The following is a 15,702-nucleotide window of genomic DNA, read 5'->3' on the forward strand; positions in this document are numbered from 1 at the left end:
TAACATTTTGTGAATTTATTTTGTCAAATATCATAAAAACTAATAGTCCTACAAAGATAAACATTATATACTACTTCATAGTAAATTTAACTGGCTTTAATTTGAGCGCTGGCAGACATCTGTACGTCAAATGGTTTCTGAAATGAAGTTTTTCATAAATGAAATTTATTGTCCGAACAACTATAAATCATTTTATTTTGGCAAATATCAATAAAACTACTATTCCTACGAAGGTAAAGGTAATAAACTATAGTCCATTATAGTAGCTTTAATTTGAGTGCTAATAGACATCTGTACGTCACATAGTTACTGAGATATAGATTTCTCAAAATAAATTAACTAACTACTAGTCTTCCAGTAGATTTTTAAGAAATTTTTCTTTTTAAAAAGCTATATCTCGAGAACTATTGGACGTAAATAGTTCTTTTAGGGCTAATATTTCAGCAAATTTACTCTTCTTTAAATAATGTGCTCTTAGGTTTTTTAGTGTTATTGGTAGTTTTTAAGATATAGAGCTCCGAATGTAAAATTAGTGTTTATTTAAGGTTTTGAAACAGCCGCCTTTTTTTATTCCCCCTACCTATACTTGGCAGACTCATCAATTTTGACTATTAATTATACATAGTTTTCATTAAAGTATTAAAAAATTGGAGTGAAATAACTGCCTTTTTTTTCTTCCCGGGTGATAACTAGTTTTGATTATAATTTATCATTAGTTATTAGTTACAATAACTTTGTTTTGAACAATTTGATTTTATTTAATATCACTAAATTGAGAACATTTGTAATTATATTAATAAAATTTCAAAGAGTTAGGACTGAAATTAGTTAAAGGAACGACTCGCAATAACCCATTACAAATCTATAGTTACGATTTGTACTATATACCCATAAACTTTACATCCTCAACTTTAGTAGGTAGTACAGTACAATTCCGAGGTAATTTAAAGACAATTATTATCGTAATGTTACACATTTTACATTATTTTCGAGCGAAGCGTATTAATTTAAATATTTTTTTATTTCAAGAACAATGCTATAAACGAAGAGATCTCTTCTTTCAAAAAAAATTTTTTTTTGACAATTTTTGATAAGCAGACTCTAAAGAATAAAAAAAAATAATAATACTATCAACACTCCACAAATGCAGCGAAATATTTTAGAACTATGCTATTTGTCCGTATTAATTTTAAAACTTTACTAAAAGCCATAAATTGATAATATAATCAAATCTCTAGCAGTGATAAAAATAATCTGAACAAACAAGCTGTCTCTTTTTTTAATGTATTTTTTTTGTAACTGGTTTATTCGAAAATTAATGGTTTTTAATTGTATTAATTTCCTGTATAGACCATTATACTAGCTTTAATTTGAGTGCTAATAGACATCTGTATGTTACATAGTTCCTGAGATATAGAGTTCTCAAAATAAATTAACTAACCACTAATCTTTCAGTAGATTTTTAAGAAATTTTGCTTTTTAAAAAGCTATATCTCGAGAACTATTGGACGTAAATAGCTCTTTTAGGGATAATATTTCAGCAAATTTACTCTTATTTAAATAATTTGCTCTTAGGTTTTTAAGTGTTATTGGTAGTTTTTAAGATATAAGAGCTCCAAATGAAAAATTAGTGTTTATTTAAGGTTTTGAAACAGGCGCCATTTTTTATTCCCCCTACCTTTTTGTAACTGGTTTATTCGAAAATTAATGGTTTTTAATTGTATTAATTTCCTGTTTATTTTTCACGTTATATTGCCTAAAGTACGTTTCACCGACTTACATCGAATTATATTGATGACTTTCCTTCTACATGAATTTTTCATTGTTGTTTTAGAACAAATCAGATATCCTTCAAAGACAGTCTTTCTGATTATTAATAGAACAGAGGAAGGCGGGAGGTCATGCGACCAGCAGATGTCCAAGTCAGCTGAGATCGAATGACATTATGATTGCCAATCAGAGCATAGTGTGTCCCGCTGTTCATCCATTATTTTCTTTCTTCAGCTTCCCGCTGTTGGCTGCTGACCTTTCAGCTATCAACTCGAGTGTGTAACGTGCTACTGTTAATCCAACCGTCTCCATAGCTTTTATTTACACTACCATATGGGCCTACATGAATAAAAAAAATAAAATAAAAAAACAGGAAGTTTTTCCCGTTGGAGGAACGTTTACTAGAAGACAACTGACGGAATCTTTCTTCAAGTTCATTGAATAAGAAAACGAAAAACCTTAGTACATTGGTTTATTTAGGATAACTTAAAAAGTCGTTTATAGCAAAGGAAAAAATGTATTTATAATTAATGTATAAAATTATAGTCAAAAGAACAAACCTTTAATACAGACTCTTACATTAACTTTAAAAATTCTAGCTAACATATAAATTTCAGTAGAAATTTAAAAATTTGTGAACACTAAAAAAATCGATGCTTTGCATAATTATTTACATATCTGACATTTTTTTTTTTTTTACTAGACGTATTTTAATGACAAAACAGCAAACTGGGGTTATTTTCTTTAATAGGGCTCACCTTCAGATTTTGCCAAAACTAGGAGTTATGTCATTAACTAACTAAAGTCTAAAGTACAATCTAAAGAATACGTTAAATATAATTTTTTTTCTCAAATGTGCCACAATTTAAGAAAATCAGTGATATCACAACTCAAAACTTCAGTGTCAACAATTAAGCCCTGACATTTTACATTTATAATACAGTCCCTAGTAATAAGTTTTAACTGGACTGAGTGATAGTGACAATCTACATTCGAATGTAAATTGTATAACAATAACACTGAGTGCTTGTTAAAAACGGAGAATTGTAAAAAAAAAAAAAAAAACTAACTCAGTCTAACAGGCGAAGAAGAAATTACTAGTGAATTATTAACTTTTTAGATTGCTAACCAATGGATAGTTTCTAAACACGCCTGTAACACTCCATTAACTGAGATCAAATTTACTAAATGTATTACAACGCACAGTTGTAAATAGCAATAAATAAATAAAAAAATAATTATTAATTTTATTAAAATTCAAGTTCAAAATATAATTATAAGAGATGGGACAATTGAAATGAAATCGGTGGTAAGTGGACTAATTTGCGAGATTATTAGTACAATATAATACAAAAAATTAAGCAACGTTTAAAATAGCTTATCATCTGAGATTTCCTGTAAAATCCAAAATATTTAGAAAATTCTATAATTTAAAGAAACAATCAACAAATTATTATTAAACTGAAATAAATTGTGCAGTATAAAATTAGATATGTCTTTCATTTCTAGAGTAATTAGAAGGGCCCTTTCTTATGTGATGAAATTAAGCAGAAATATACTTTGATGATTAAATAATAATCAGGATATTTTTTTATGTGACTTAAAAATAAAATAAGTTTTGGTTTTTTTATTGAAAGTCGCTGTTTCGGACCAACCGGTGTTGGTCATTCGGAAATCCGAAATAAAAAATAAGTCACATCTGTTCAATATTATTTAAATATTAGTAATGGTTTTGTTTCAATAAAATAATAAGACTGATAGGAATTACGGGATAGGAATATGATGGTAAATTAATTGAAGTGTAACTAACTAACCCATGAAGACTACTTGTGAAAATGAATAAACAAAAACATAAAATCGAACATTTGAACCTAAATTCCTAATCCATTTACAATAACGAAATTAGCAATAGCTCATTTCATACCATAATGGTGAATGGAACTACTTTTTATCAATTATGTTTTAAAAGTTGAAATTATTACGTTATTTCATTTGATTTGACTGTTAGTCGAATCCTGGATCGATCTTTGATATTTTTTCATCTTAAAATGTTTCCTTTCGAGCATAAACTTCTCGGAGTAATTTTTTTCCCCTTCCCTATTAATAACTTAACCAGCAATCTTTTATTTTACCAATTTATCTTTTCTTAAAATAACTAACCCTTTTTTGTTCATCTAAATGAACAAGTAAAAACACTTAATATAATAATTAAAATGATCAGGGAAAAAATTAAAAAATAAATACAAAAATTATTGGTTAAGATCTTAATCATGGAAGAATATTTTTTTAATAGTTATTTTTATTAATTATTATGAACAGTTTGCAATAAGGCTATAATCGATAAATAAATCATGCTAAGGAGCAAATATCTTTTGCATGATACAGTAATGTGATTGGAATTCCTTTTTTAACTTATAACTTATTTTTTTGTTTTAAACACTAGGAAAATTATTTTTAAAAAACCTACGCAAAAAAAAAAGAGAATAAGTAATTAAAATTCCAACAAAGTAAATAAAGATAAATTATAAAGAAATGAAAAATTAATACAATTGGTTAAAAAATAAAATAATTTTTTTTTTGTACAATAAAATAGTTTTGAACAATATAGGTTTTAAGTTTTGTAACGTACTCTATGAATTCGTTGTGTTTGTATATTTTCTCTTTAACCGTAGGAAGCTGTAAGTCAGATAACATACTTGAAAGTCTAATGTACCGAGTGTAATTGCTTACTAAACTATATCAGACTATATATATCAGAAGAATTTAAACTATGTCATAAGTTTCTCAAATGGCAGTTAATAGCTAATCAGTACAGAAATTATAATATTACATTTATGCAGCTACAGAATAACCTTCCAGTTCCAGTTTAATGTATTCAGGGCTTAGTTGAAAGTTAGCAAAACTTGTTACAGTTATTTTTTATCGAGTTAGAAGAGGCTGTAGCATATTTTAAAATACATTCCAGAATAAAAAAACCATCGTCTTTGATAAATAAAAACAAGAGAAATTTAAATGATATCTGTTCTAGACGTGACGTTGGCCACACTATTCCATTCTTTTCACACAAGTCGGCCGGAAAGGAAAAAATAAAATAAAATAACAAGCTATTATGTTTTGAATTACTCTCGTCTTAACTTGATACAGTTAATATCCTTTTGTTAAAAAAAAAAAAATTAAAAATACATTTTATTATGATTAATAAAATAAGATCGTAATCAATACTTCATTAAATGAGATCTTGAAATTAATAATTTGACAGTAATTCAACGTTAAATTATTTTTTGAAGTTTATTTTTGTTGATAGCTTCATTGTTTTTTAGGCCTCAATATTGGGTGCATAAATTTCAAATTAAAATTTTTAAACAGATTTTGCGTTGATAGTTGTTTTCCCTAGGAGCTAAACTAGGAAAATTAAGATTTTTTTTATTTTAATAGATGAATTTTTGTTGAACGTTGCCCATTATTCGAGAACAACACTATTACCAATAGTGATATCAATTAAAACAAGAATAAATACAAAAAAAATGATAAAACATGATATAAAACGAAATATAAGGATCCTGATACATTCTGGCAGATGCAGTTAAAGAACAGCAGTCATGTTCCTAAGCAAGGCAGACAGAATCCATGATCAGATTTGAATAACCAAAATGTATTTAAAAAAACGAAAATGAGGAATAAAGGAAATGTTTTAGATGAACGTAGGGGAGAGAGAGGAGAGTATGTTTTTGAGAACGGCTGGGAGGAGAGTGGAGGCGAGAAGGCACTTTGCCCTTATCAGGGCTTTCTGCCTCGTCGCCCAGGGCTCTCTTATCTACCCACCCCCCGCCACCTTACAGAAATAAAACATTAATATCAGAGGAATAGCTACCCTCCCTCTCCATGGTAAGTTTTAACTACTCCTCCTTTATACCGGCCGAAGAAAACCCAACAACGCTAACCTCTAACAATGTATATGGATCATATTCCCTCTTTCCTGGACGTAACCAACCATTAATGATATGAAATAAGAAAACTCAAATATTTGTTTATTAATTAAATTGAATATCGATTTCAACGTAATATATATTTTTTTATTTGGTATTACCAACATATTGAGAGTCAGATTAACCTTTTCTTAACTACTTTTGCCATTAAAAACTTTTTGGAATAAATAGTTCCAGGCCTCATAATCATACAAAGTCTCCATGTGCTCAGCAAACACTTTTTATTCTTAAAACAAGTTTTAATACTCTAAAGTTATATAAAACTGAATAACAAAAATTGTTAAAAATATATTGAAAATCCATTAATTAGAGATAGAGAGCAAAACAGAAATAATAGAAGCCATTATCATAATGTTAGTGAATTCACATATGTGCAAATACAATAAATAGAACAAAAGTACAGTGAAAATAATTCGAAGCATAAACAAAAAAAGAACAATCAAAAAGAAAGGAAAATAAAAAATACTCAGTACAAAACTAAGAAAAAATATTCAAACAGTTACTCTGGGGAGGGTCTTAGAGTGCTTGTGGGTTCGATTCCCTACTGGTTCAGTCAATATTTATTTCCTGACGGCCTCTAGAAATGAATTTTGTTATTCTCACTAAAAAATCAGCTAAAAGAAATATGTATAAACTTTATATAAAAAATATGACAACCAGATGCTTAGTTCAGAAGGTTGTGGGTTTGATTACCACCTGGCTCTGTCAATATTTCCTGACGACACCGAGAAATGAATCTTGTTATTTTCACTCAAAGTCTGAATACTAAAGCGCTGTTAACCATCAGTTTCCTACAAGTTATAATTTCAACCACGTCTTAGTACTATAGAGATTATATGGCAAAATATCTTCGAAAGACCCAATGATGAAAGGTCTCCAAAGGAGTAACCACATCACAAGCCTCTTCCAGATTTTTCTTTTTTTTCTGCACTTTTGTGCAAGAGTAGACTTTATTTTCTCGTGAACAGAACTTTTATTTTATTTTATTAACACACTATCACTGTGCGAGGTAAGGCCTGTGGCTACTAACTCCAAGGACCCGACTTCGAATCCTGCTGGGCAGAAAATTGTTTTCTGTTACACTGTAGCCGTGAGTCAACTCTTGAGGGTTCAAAAAAACACCTCCTTGCACAACCTTTGGTCCAGTAACAGTACTCCCTTACAAGGTACTGAACCCCTGACCCTTCATGGGTTGTAGCGGTACAGATTTAATTTAATTTAATTAATAAGCCTTTTTTGGTTCTAAAAATGGCCATCAATTTTGACCGACTAGCATAAATTTATATATTTATTAATACTTTCTGCACCCCATCCTACCATTCGTCTTAGATACGAGAAGAATTCGAAGGTTTTTTTGGCGGAGCCCCAAAAATTCAACTCCAAATATACCTTATTATATTCATGTAAATTATTCTTTTGTAATCGTTAGGAAGCTTGGACCGTTTTATCTAGTAAGTGTTGTATTACTCCAAATCAACGACAATGTCCTGTCCATTCAGTAATATATGAGAATTCAAAGTTAGTCGTTTGCCCCGATTAAGTCGACCGATTTAAGGTAGTGGATGTTTTCAACAGGGTAAAGTGGAATGATATAAAAGAAAACTGTAGAGCAATCCGTAGGTTTACGATGAACGGAATATTACAGATTTTAAGAACCAAACACAATCTTATGTACTCATAAAATTTGAATATAAAATAGTAAACATGGTTGAAATTTACAGATGGGGAAGAGGATGGGTCAGGTGGAGACAATTCTAATCCCGGGTCATGCGAAGAAGATCAAGCCCGACTCCGATTGAAAAGAAAACTACAGAGGAACAGGACCTCATTCACGAATGAACAAATTGACAGTCTCGAGAAAGGTAAGGCATTGAATTTCAATATAAAAGAGGGAATGTAATGTCATTGAGTCTTGAAATGAAACTGTATCGATATTTGAGTAAAATGTAAGCTGTATGTTAAATCAGGAAGATATACTGCTTCGTTTGCTGTCAGTTATTTCTCAAATGTCATTTCGTTGGAATAAAACTAGCCCGAATTTTCGTTTCTACTTCAATTAAATGTCTAAAATTAACATTTCTTCAAATAAATCCTCTTTTTAAAATAATAATAATAATAATAAATAAATGTTTATGTAGAACTCCCATATGAGTGTGCAATGAAAAAAGACAAACTGACAAGTGAAATTCTACCAGTCTTAATGGCATACAATGGATGAGAAACCCTTATTTTTTAAAAATTATTTAACCAAATTTATTCTTCTTCGAATGTATCTGATAACTGGTTTAGAGTGTCGTTTAGCTATAAATAATCTAACCTTGCAGATTTCATGTTTTGTTATCTAATTACTAGTTATCATACAATATATCTGTTTTCATTATCTAATATATCTATCTATTTTTTATAATTTAATATAAATATTGGTTATTTAACAAATTTTGATAAAGTTAACAGTTTTTTTCCATTTTTAGAGTAGTGTGACTTATACTATAATAAAGAGGAGGAAAAAGAAAGATACTTATATTCCTCCATTTTTGGAGTAGTGTGTCTTATACTATAATAAAGGGGAGGAAAAAGAAAGATACTTATATTCCTCCATTTTTAGAGTACTGTGTCTTATACTATAATATGAGGAGGAAAAAGAAAAATACTTATATTCCTCCATTTTTAGAGTAGTGTGTCTTATAGTATAATAAAGAGGAGGTAAAAGAAAGATACTTATATTCCTCCATTTTTAGAGTTTGTGAAGTCTAACTATGTGAATAAAACTGAAATTGATATATTTTTATTAATAATAATTTTTTTTTTTTCAGAATTCGAAAGAACTCACTACCCAGATGTGTTTGCAAGAGAGAGATTAGCGGCTAAAATTGGTCTACCTGAAGCTAGAATCCAGGTAAAATTCATTCACTCTTAATAACATACCTACTTTATCACACTTTGGTAATTATGCAGATTTAATTCAATGTTACATAGGTTACAAATATTTTCTACGATAAATTTTATTTTTATTTATCAATGAAGTTAATTTCTTCCTCTATTGTATCGTTTAAATTGGCCAATTGTATAAATTGTACCATTTAATAGAAAGAGTTTTGAAATGAAATATATTTACAACTACCATTCTTCACCAGGTTTGGTTCTCGAACCGAAGAGCGAAATGGAGGCGCGAAGAGAAACTGCGCAACCAACGGCGAGCCAGCGAACAAGGGGGTAGTTCCCCGGCAAGGCTTCCAACCTTCCCAACCAACCCCATCTATCCACCAATACCAACACCCATTTCAGATACTTACAGGTATAAATTTATCAATTTTCATTCTACCCAAGGAACAAGTAGTATTAAGTAACTATTATTTAATTATTATGAGAGATAGTTGACCGTGGATGACGTACGAGGAGAAGATGGTTGGGGATGCGGTGCAAAGTGAAACACAAATAAGCAGGTGTAACTTATTTAATTGTACCGATTAAATAAGTTAGGCACAATTAAATAAGTTACACCAACTTATTTGTGTTTCACTTTAACCCCACCCCCAACCATCTTCTCCTCGTATTATTTAACTAGTATAAATTAATTGAATGACAATTAATTAGTAAAACTAACTATTACTTAATGTAATTGACTAGCCTATTGATTAATTAATATAAATTACTTTAGTATTAAATGATAAGAATAATAGATTAATGATTCATTATAACGATTGTTTGAGAGTGGTTTATTTCATTATTAACACACGCAATTTTGATCCAAATATACTACTCAACATTGATTTTCAGAAACTGCAACGTTTCGCCCCTCAGGCCATTTTCAAGGAGACAACCTAAATATTGATTTCGTGTTCTTTAAAATCTTTTCTGCTGACTAATTGCCCATGTCATATATAACTTTTTATATCTTACATTTAAAACTTTTTCACACAAATAATCTTCTCTTTTTCCACTTATAAATATCATTCATAACAGATAACTTTTATTTATAGAAAAGATTTTAAAGAACATGACATCAATATTTAAGGCCTGAGGGCCGAAACGTCGCAGAGTTTCTGAAAATAAAAGTTGAGAGTATATTGGATCAAAATTGTGTGTGTTAATAATGTAATAAGAATAAATTAATCAATACATACTATAAATTAACAAGTATTTAAAAAAAAATGTGACTTAGCTATTTAATCTAAACCTTCTTGGTACTCTTAAGTGTAAATGTTTCCTTTTTTTATTCCTCCAAGAACCCATTTTTATCACCTTCCTTGTCAATATGTAATATTCTGCAAGAAATGTCTACAGGGTATATTATACCTTTTTTTTTATAACACATTCATAATAAAAGACTTAACCCCAGAAGTAAGGAATAGTATCAGTAGTTCATACTTGATTTAGTTAAGCTAAATTTTGCATGATTAACACAAATTTTCATTGGACGATTGCAATACGCCAATTACAAAATATAAAAATTAAATTCATGAATATAATAATCATTTAGGAGATCATAATTTGTACCGATATTAAAATAAATAAGGCAATTTTTTATTAATCATAAACTATTTTGTAATTGTCGTAAACTAAAATAAAGTTGGTAACCTATAAAATGGCCCATCCTAAATGAACTATTTATTCTATTAAAAAGCCGAATACTCAGTGAATGACAAGAACAAAAAATTACCCAGCAATCTCAATTTTAAAAAAAGCTAAGAAATATTTTTTAGCAAATTCTCTGACTAAAAAATATAGCATTGAAAGTTAATTCCATATGTAAAAAAAGTAATTATTAGCCACGTTTCAAAAGGATTGAACATATATTTTTACTGTGATTAATAATAATAATAGAAATACCAAAAAAATATGAATTAATAATTAAATGGCAGCAGACAATTTTCCAGGGGTGTTATCCTTTTTTTTTATTACCCTTCCTGGTCATTTCTGAAATACGGAAATTATCCACAAGGGGACACTTTATTCTAACCATGGTGGGTGGGTCAAGTTTAGTTTCATTTCGTGGGACCACCACAGAAATGAAAGTCGACCGCTCGATGGGACACCTCGGAGGGATGTTATCCAATTGCAGGTCAAACAATATGAATTTAGTTAGTACGAATTATATATTTAATACTATGTTCTTTATACACAACAAGAATTATAGACTTCTAAAAAATCTATAGCTAACCCGGCCTTGAATTTAGTTGAGACCCATACCCATTCTATTTCCTTGCTTAGAATATCTCTCGAACCAATAGTACACTCAGAGTATGTAAGAAGTCATTTCGTGCTTTTGAAAACAGGATCGCTAGTTTGTTTGTTTGGTTGTTTAGTGGCGCCAAACTTCATTGGTCATCAACGCCATGTATATTTTATTTAATTTTGCTAATATTCGTTAAATTTTATTTATTGCTTGATTTGATTATTTTATTTATTTTTTTAATTTATTTTATTTTTTTCTTCCGATCAAGTTATATTTTTGTCAGTAAATTTTATGATTTCAAAAACCGAAACACCAATTCTATTGCCTTATCATCGTCTCCAATAGTTTTTGAGATATCTTGGCTTAGTCCCAAGCTGTTGAGCTGTGGTGTAAAATATGGGCATCGTTGGAAAACATGGCTTATTGTTAAATTGTTATTGCAATACTGGCAGTTCGGAGGCGTTTCTTTTGATATAAGATAGTAGTGGGTGAGCCTCGTGTGACCTATTCTCAGCCTGGTCAGTACAACCTCCTCTCTACGGCATTTGCGACTGGAGGTACCCCAGGGCTTGACATCCTTTTTAATAATTTTTAATTTGCTCATTTCGTTCCATATAGATTGCCATTTATCTTTGACTTCCTTTACAAGAGGCCTGCTTATCTCTGACGGAGTTAAAATTGCTTTACCCCGTCCCGGAAGCGCGAGTGCTTCTCTTGCAGCGAGATCAGCCAGTTCATTCCCTGCGATTCCTACATGACTTGGAACCCATAGAAATGTTACTGACATACCTATGTTGTGTAGAGTTTTTAAGTGCAAATGGATGCAGGAAATTCTCGGATGTTCTGGATACATAGAATCTAAAGCTTTTATCAAGTTTAGTGAATCTGTAATTATCGTAATGTTGGTGTGGTTCAAAGATAAACAGAAGAGAAGTGAACAGGATCGCTAGTGTTGGTTGTGAAAATGTTAATTGTGATCAAGTCAAGTCAGCCACCCATTCTAATCAAGGTTAAAATTGCTTTGTTCTTTTATGTGTGTTAAATAATTATTCGATCTTTATTTATATACTTGATTTTTCTCAACCAGTAAACACGATTGAGTTTTTTGTTATGGTTGAATTAGGGGAATGACGGATACAATAGATAATTAGCAAGTCCATCTATTTGTTTCTTTCGTCAATAAAACATGTCATATTGACTAATTATCATACTAATTTCTTTTACAGTTCAATGGGCAGTGGATTCAGTATGGTTGGAAGCGGAGGAGTGAGTCCTGGAGGCTCGACTGCATGCCTCCAGCAGCGAGGAGAATATTGCACCATGTCGAGAAGCTACGACGCCAGCCTGGGACTTACAACTTACCCAAGGCACTCACCATGCAGCCCTAGTCAGACACCTTATCAAGCTCAATACACTACTAATCCAGTCACATCGACAGGTAAATAATTTAACTTACTTACTTATTAACTTACTTATTTACTAAATAATTTAACTGACGCAACGTTTAAATCAACCCAATCTATTATTAGATAATAACAAATCAGTTACCTCAACCATTTCAGATCATGACCTTTTTATAAACATATTATTTTTCTTCCAATTCTTCATTTATTGAAGGAAATGCATTCGAACTGGTATAAAGGTTTAGGTTCTACGGCGTTTAGAAAAAAACCAAATTGATGATGAAATAAAAGCAAGGAAATAAAGGCGGGAAATTGATATTTTTCAATTTCGAAATTGCTTAGCTCGCTTCTAAGAATTACTCCATTGGTCTGTAATGGGATTGGCAAAAAGGACCAATAGGGTCACTACCAGATACACCCCCCACCTATATTACCAGCTCACGCCCTATGCCCAGAAACTTAAAAGTAAGAATCTATAAAATTATTATCCTTGTTATTTAAGTATGCGGAACGTGGCCTCTTACACTAAGGGACAAAGTTTTTTTTAAAAAATAAAGTAGTGTAATTTTGGTAACCCGAACTTCGGTACTCCGAAAAATCCAGTGATCCGAACTGGTGTAAAAAAAAAGTTACTTTTTTTGAGAAAACTCAGAAGGCAATAACATGTTTTCAAATGAAAGTGCAAATGAGTAAAGGAAATTTTTTAACTTCTCGATCTATAGGCAACTTATTGCAATCACCGTGGAAATCTTTACAGTTTCGATATCGGGTAATCTAATTGCAACAGAAGTGTTCATAATATATTTTGTTGGAATTAAAAATACTTAATAATCTATTAGATAAATCAGTTTATTCTGTAAAACTAATTTAATTAATAGTAGAAATGTGTATGATAAAAATTTAGGTAGTGAGCTTTTTTTTTTTTTTTTTTTGTCTCGTTATAAATAAATCCATACAAAGAGTATTTATTATTTTATTTTTTTTTAACACTTATATATTAACAATCTTTTAGTTTTAAAATATTAAATCATCGCTTAGCATTACTTGAAATGTAAAAGAAAATAATTTTTTTAATAATTCAAACTGTCTAATATCTAATAAAATATGTAAAAATAACTAAATAAATAAACATAGTTATGTACATTCATATTGTTTAATTTTTTTTACACAATTTTTCCTAATACGTTCGGTAATCCGAACACCTCTCTGCAGCAATTAGTTCTGATTACCAAGATTACACTATATTACATAAAATATTCGTAGCGAAAAAGGATGAGTCAGCCGGAGAATTTAGAAGACCTCACTAAGCCAGATTGAGAAACCTCCACTCGGTAAATACAATTGAAGTTATTGCGGCGAATAAGGTGGTCAAGTAAGATTCTATCCCTAAAACGTCAACTAACACTGAACCGACGGGTAAACCGAGGCGTAGGTGGGAAGATTGCTTCAAGACTGAACTGTTTAATTTGGGTTTGGACAGACATCACTGGACAGATGCTTGAAGACATCAACTGGTGGTATCCACATCGCTAAGCCTTAAAGAATTACTATTATCCTTTTCTACTGGAAATATAACAGCTAGCAGAATGAAATATGCGTACTCAGCTTATATTTGAATCTGTGTACATACGACTCTGTTTATTCGGATGGGACTCTTATTTTCACTCGATTTCTTTCGCTTAATACAATACACCACTGTATTTTGTCTTTAATAGAATAACTTTTAATGAATAAATTATTAGTAGAATTATCAAATCAATTACATTAATTTATGTCATTCTAGTAAGCTATCCTTAGTACTTGTTTACGTTTATCTATCTTGATATTACTAACAAAAATATTATAATAATATTTTTGGAATGTTTTAAATGTATCTAAATTATAATAACTATGTTTTCTTTATTATTGTTTCAGGTCTTATATCACCTGGAGTATCCGTGCCTATCCAAGTTCCAGGACAGAGTCCGGAATTGACATCCCAATATTGGCCAAGACTCCAGTGACCATGGTGGCCTTAATTTTATTTATTTAACGTAATAATTTGAAATCATTTAATATAATTCCGTTCCGATGGTTTAAATGATTTTATCATAATTATTATGCCAACATTTTTTCTGTATCTGAAAATTTTATTTCTAAAGTTTTTATAAAACATTTTCCAACTACCACAAATGGAAACACGTTTGTCAATTTAAAAACAAAACAAAATAAATGCATAAGTGCAAATGTTTGTGTATAATAAAAAATGTAACATACAGATATAATTTTATAATGATATCGGATTGTAAAATCAGTATAACGATGTAAACAACTTTTGACACAATATTCTCTCTATAATATGTAACTAAATTAGTTATTAATAATTCTGTGTTTTATGTTATACACTTTACATGCCCATACAAAAATATCAAAAGATAGTCAGCGAGTAATTTATAATATATACTACAAGTGATTTTAATAGAATGGGTAAATTCTTTCTAATTTATTTAATAATGTTTTAAAATATTAAATTTTGTGAAACCAATTGTAAATAAGTGTGCTTTGTGAAGAATAAATGGATTAATGTGTGTGTGTGTATATATACTAATATTTAATAAATATAAAATAAAAATTCTGCATGTCTTTTACTATTTTATGAACTTAAATAAATCCCTATATCACCATTCCATTCCAAAAAAACATCATTTAGGGAAAATATTAATAGAAACACAAAAATTTGGGAAGATGATAGTAATGATGTAATATATCAAAAATTATTATCAGGAAGATGTCTACAAAACAATTAATAAGATGAACTTCGATTTGATCCAACTTACACTACGTTCATAGGGAAATAATGTTGATAGAATAAAAATAATTAGAAAGTTGGGCCAACCTTTTAGAAGTACTAAAGGAGTTAGGCAAGGAGACTCCCTCCCTCCACTTCTCCTAGCTGATGAATGATGAAATAACCTGAGCTTGATAAATTTTATTTAATGATGTTGAAATTTATTTATTGATAAATATTACAATCTGCCTGATTATTGGGTATTAACTAATAGTGATATGATTAAGTACATTCATACCATAATCAATATATATGTAATACATAGTGAGCGAGGTGGCACAGTGTTAAGGGGTAGATAATTATATATTTGATTACTTTAGCCGTGAGTCAACCCTGTGGGTTCTGGAGCCCTCTTGGGGTCCACCGAACCTCATACAGTGGGTATCCTTAATTGAGGAATAATCTGGCGGTTGAGCGTGAAATCACCTCGTTATAAAACCGTTGTTCTAAAAACAGTACATTCTTACTAAATACTGAACTTCTGACCCTTCATGGGTTGAAGTGCTTCACATTATTACTATAATATTATATATAATGAAA

The 15,702-nt window shown here is 30.0% G+C and overlaps 1 protein-coding gene across 1 annotated transcript in view; it reads left to right on the plus strand.

The window, feature by feature from the left end:
• The window catches only part of LOC106689516 (paired box protein Pax-6), a 140,740-nt gene extending 126,037 nt beyond the window's left edge, over positions 1–14,703 (plus strand). Inside the window, exons 7-11 of the mRNA XM_067045941.1 lie at positions 7,478–7,618; positions 8,570–8,652; positions 8,891–9,051; positions 12,159–12,370; positions 14,250–14,703. Coding sequence (XP_066902042.1) covers positions 7,478–7,618; positions 8,570–8,652; positions 8,891–9,051; positions 12,159–12,370; positions 14,250–14,338 — 686 coding nt within the window. The 3' untranslated portion in view covers positions 14,339–14,703. The remainder of the gene's footprint in view (positions 1–7,477; positions 7,619–8,569; positions 8,653–8,890; positions 9,052–12,158; positions 12,371–14,249) is intronic.
• Positions 14,704–15,702: the final 999 nt, after the last annotated feature.

This window comes from Halyomorpha halys, unplaced genomic scaffold (genome assembly GCF_000696795.3).
Source record: "Halyomorpha halys isolate HHAL.00 unplaced genomic scaffold, Hhal_1.1 Scaffold1386.1, whole genome shotgun sequence".
NCBI lineage: Eukaryota > Metazoa > Arthropoda > Insecta > Hemiptera > Pentatomidae > Halyomorpha > Halyomorpha halys.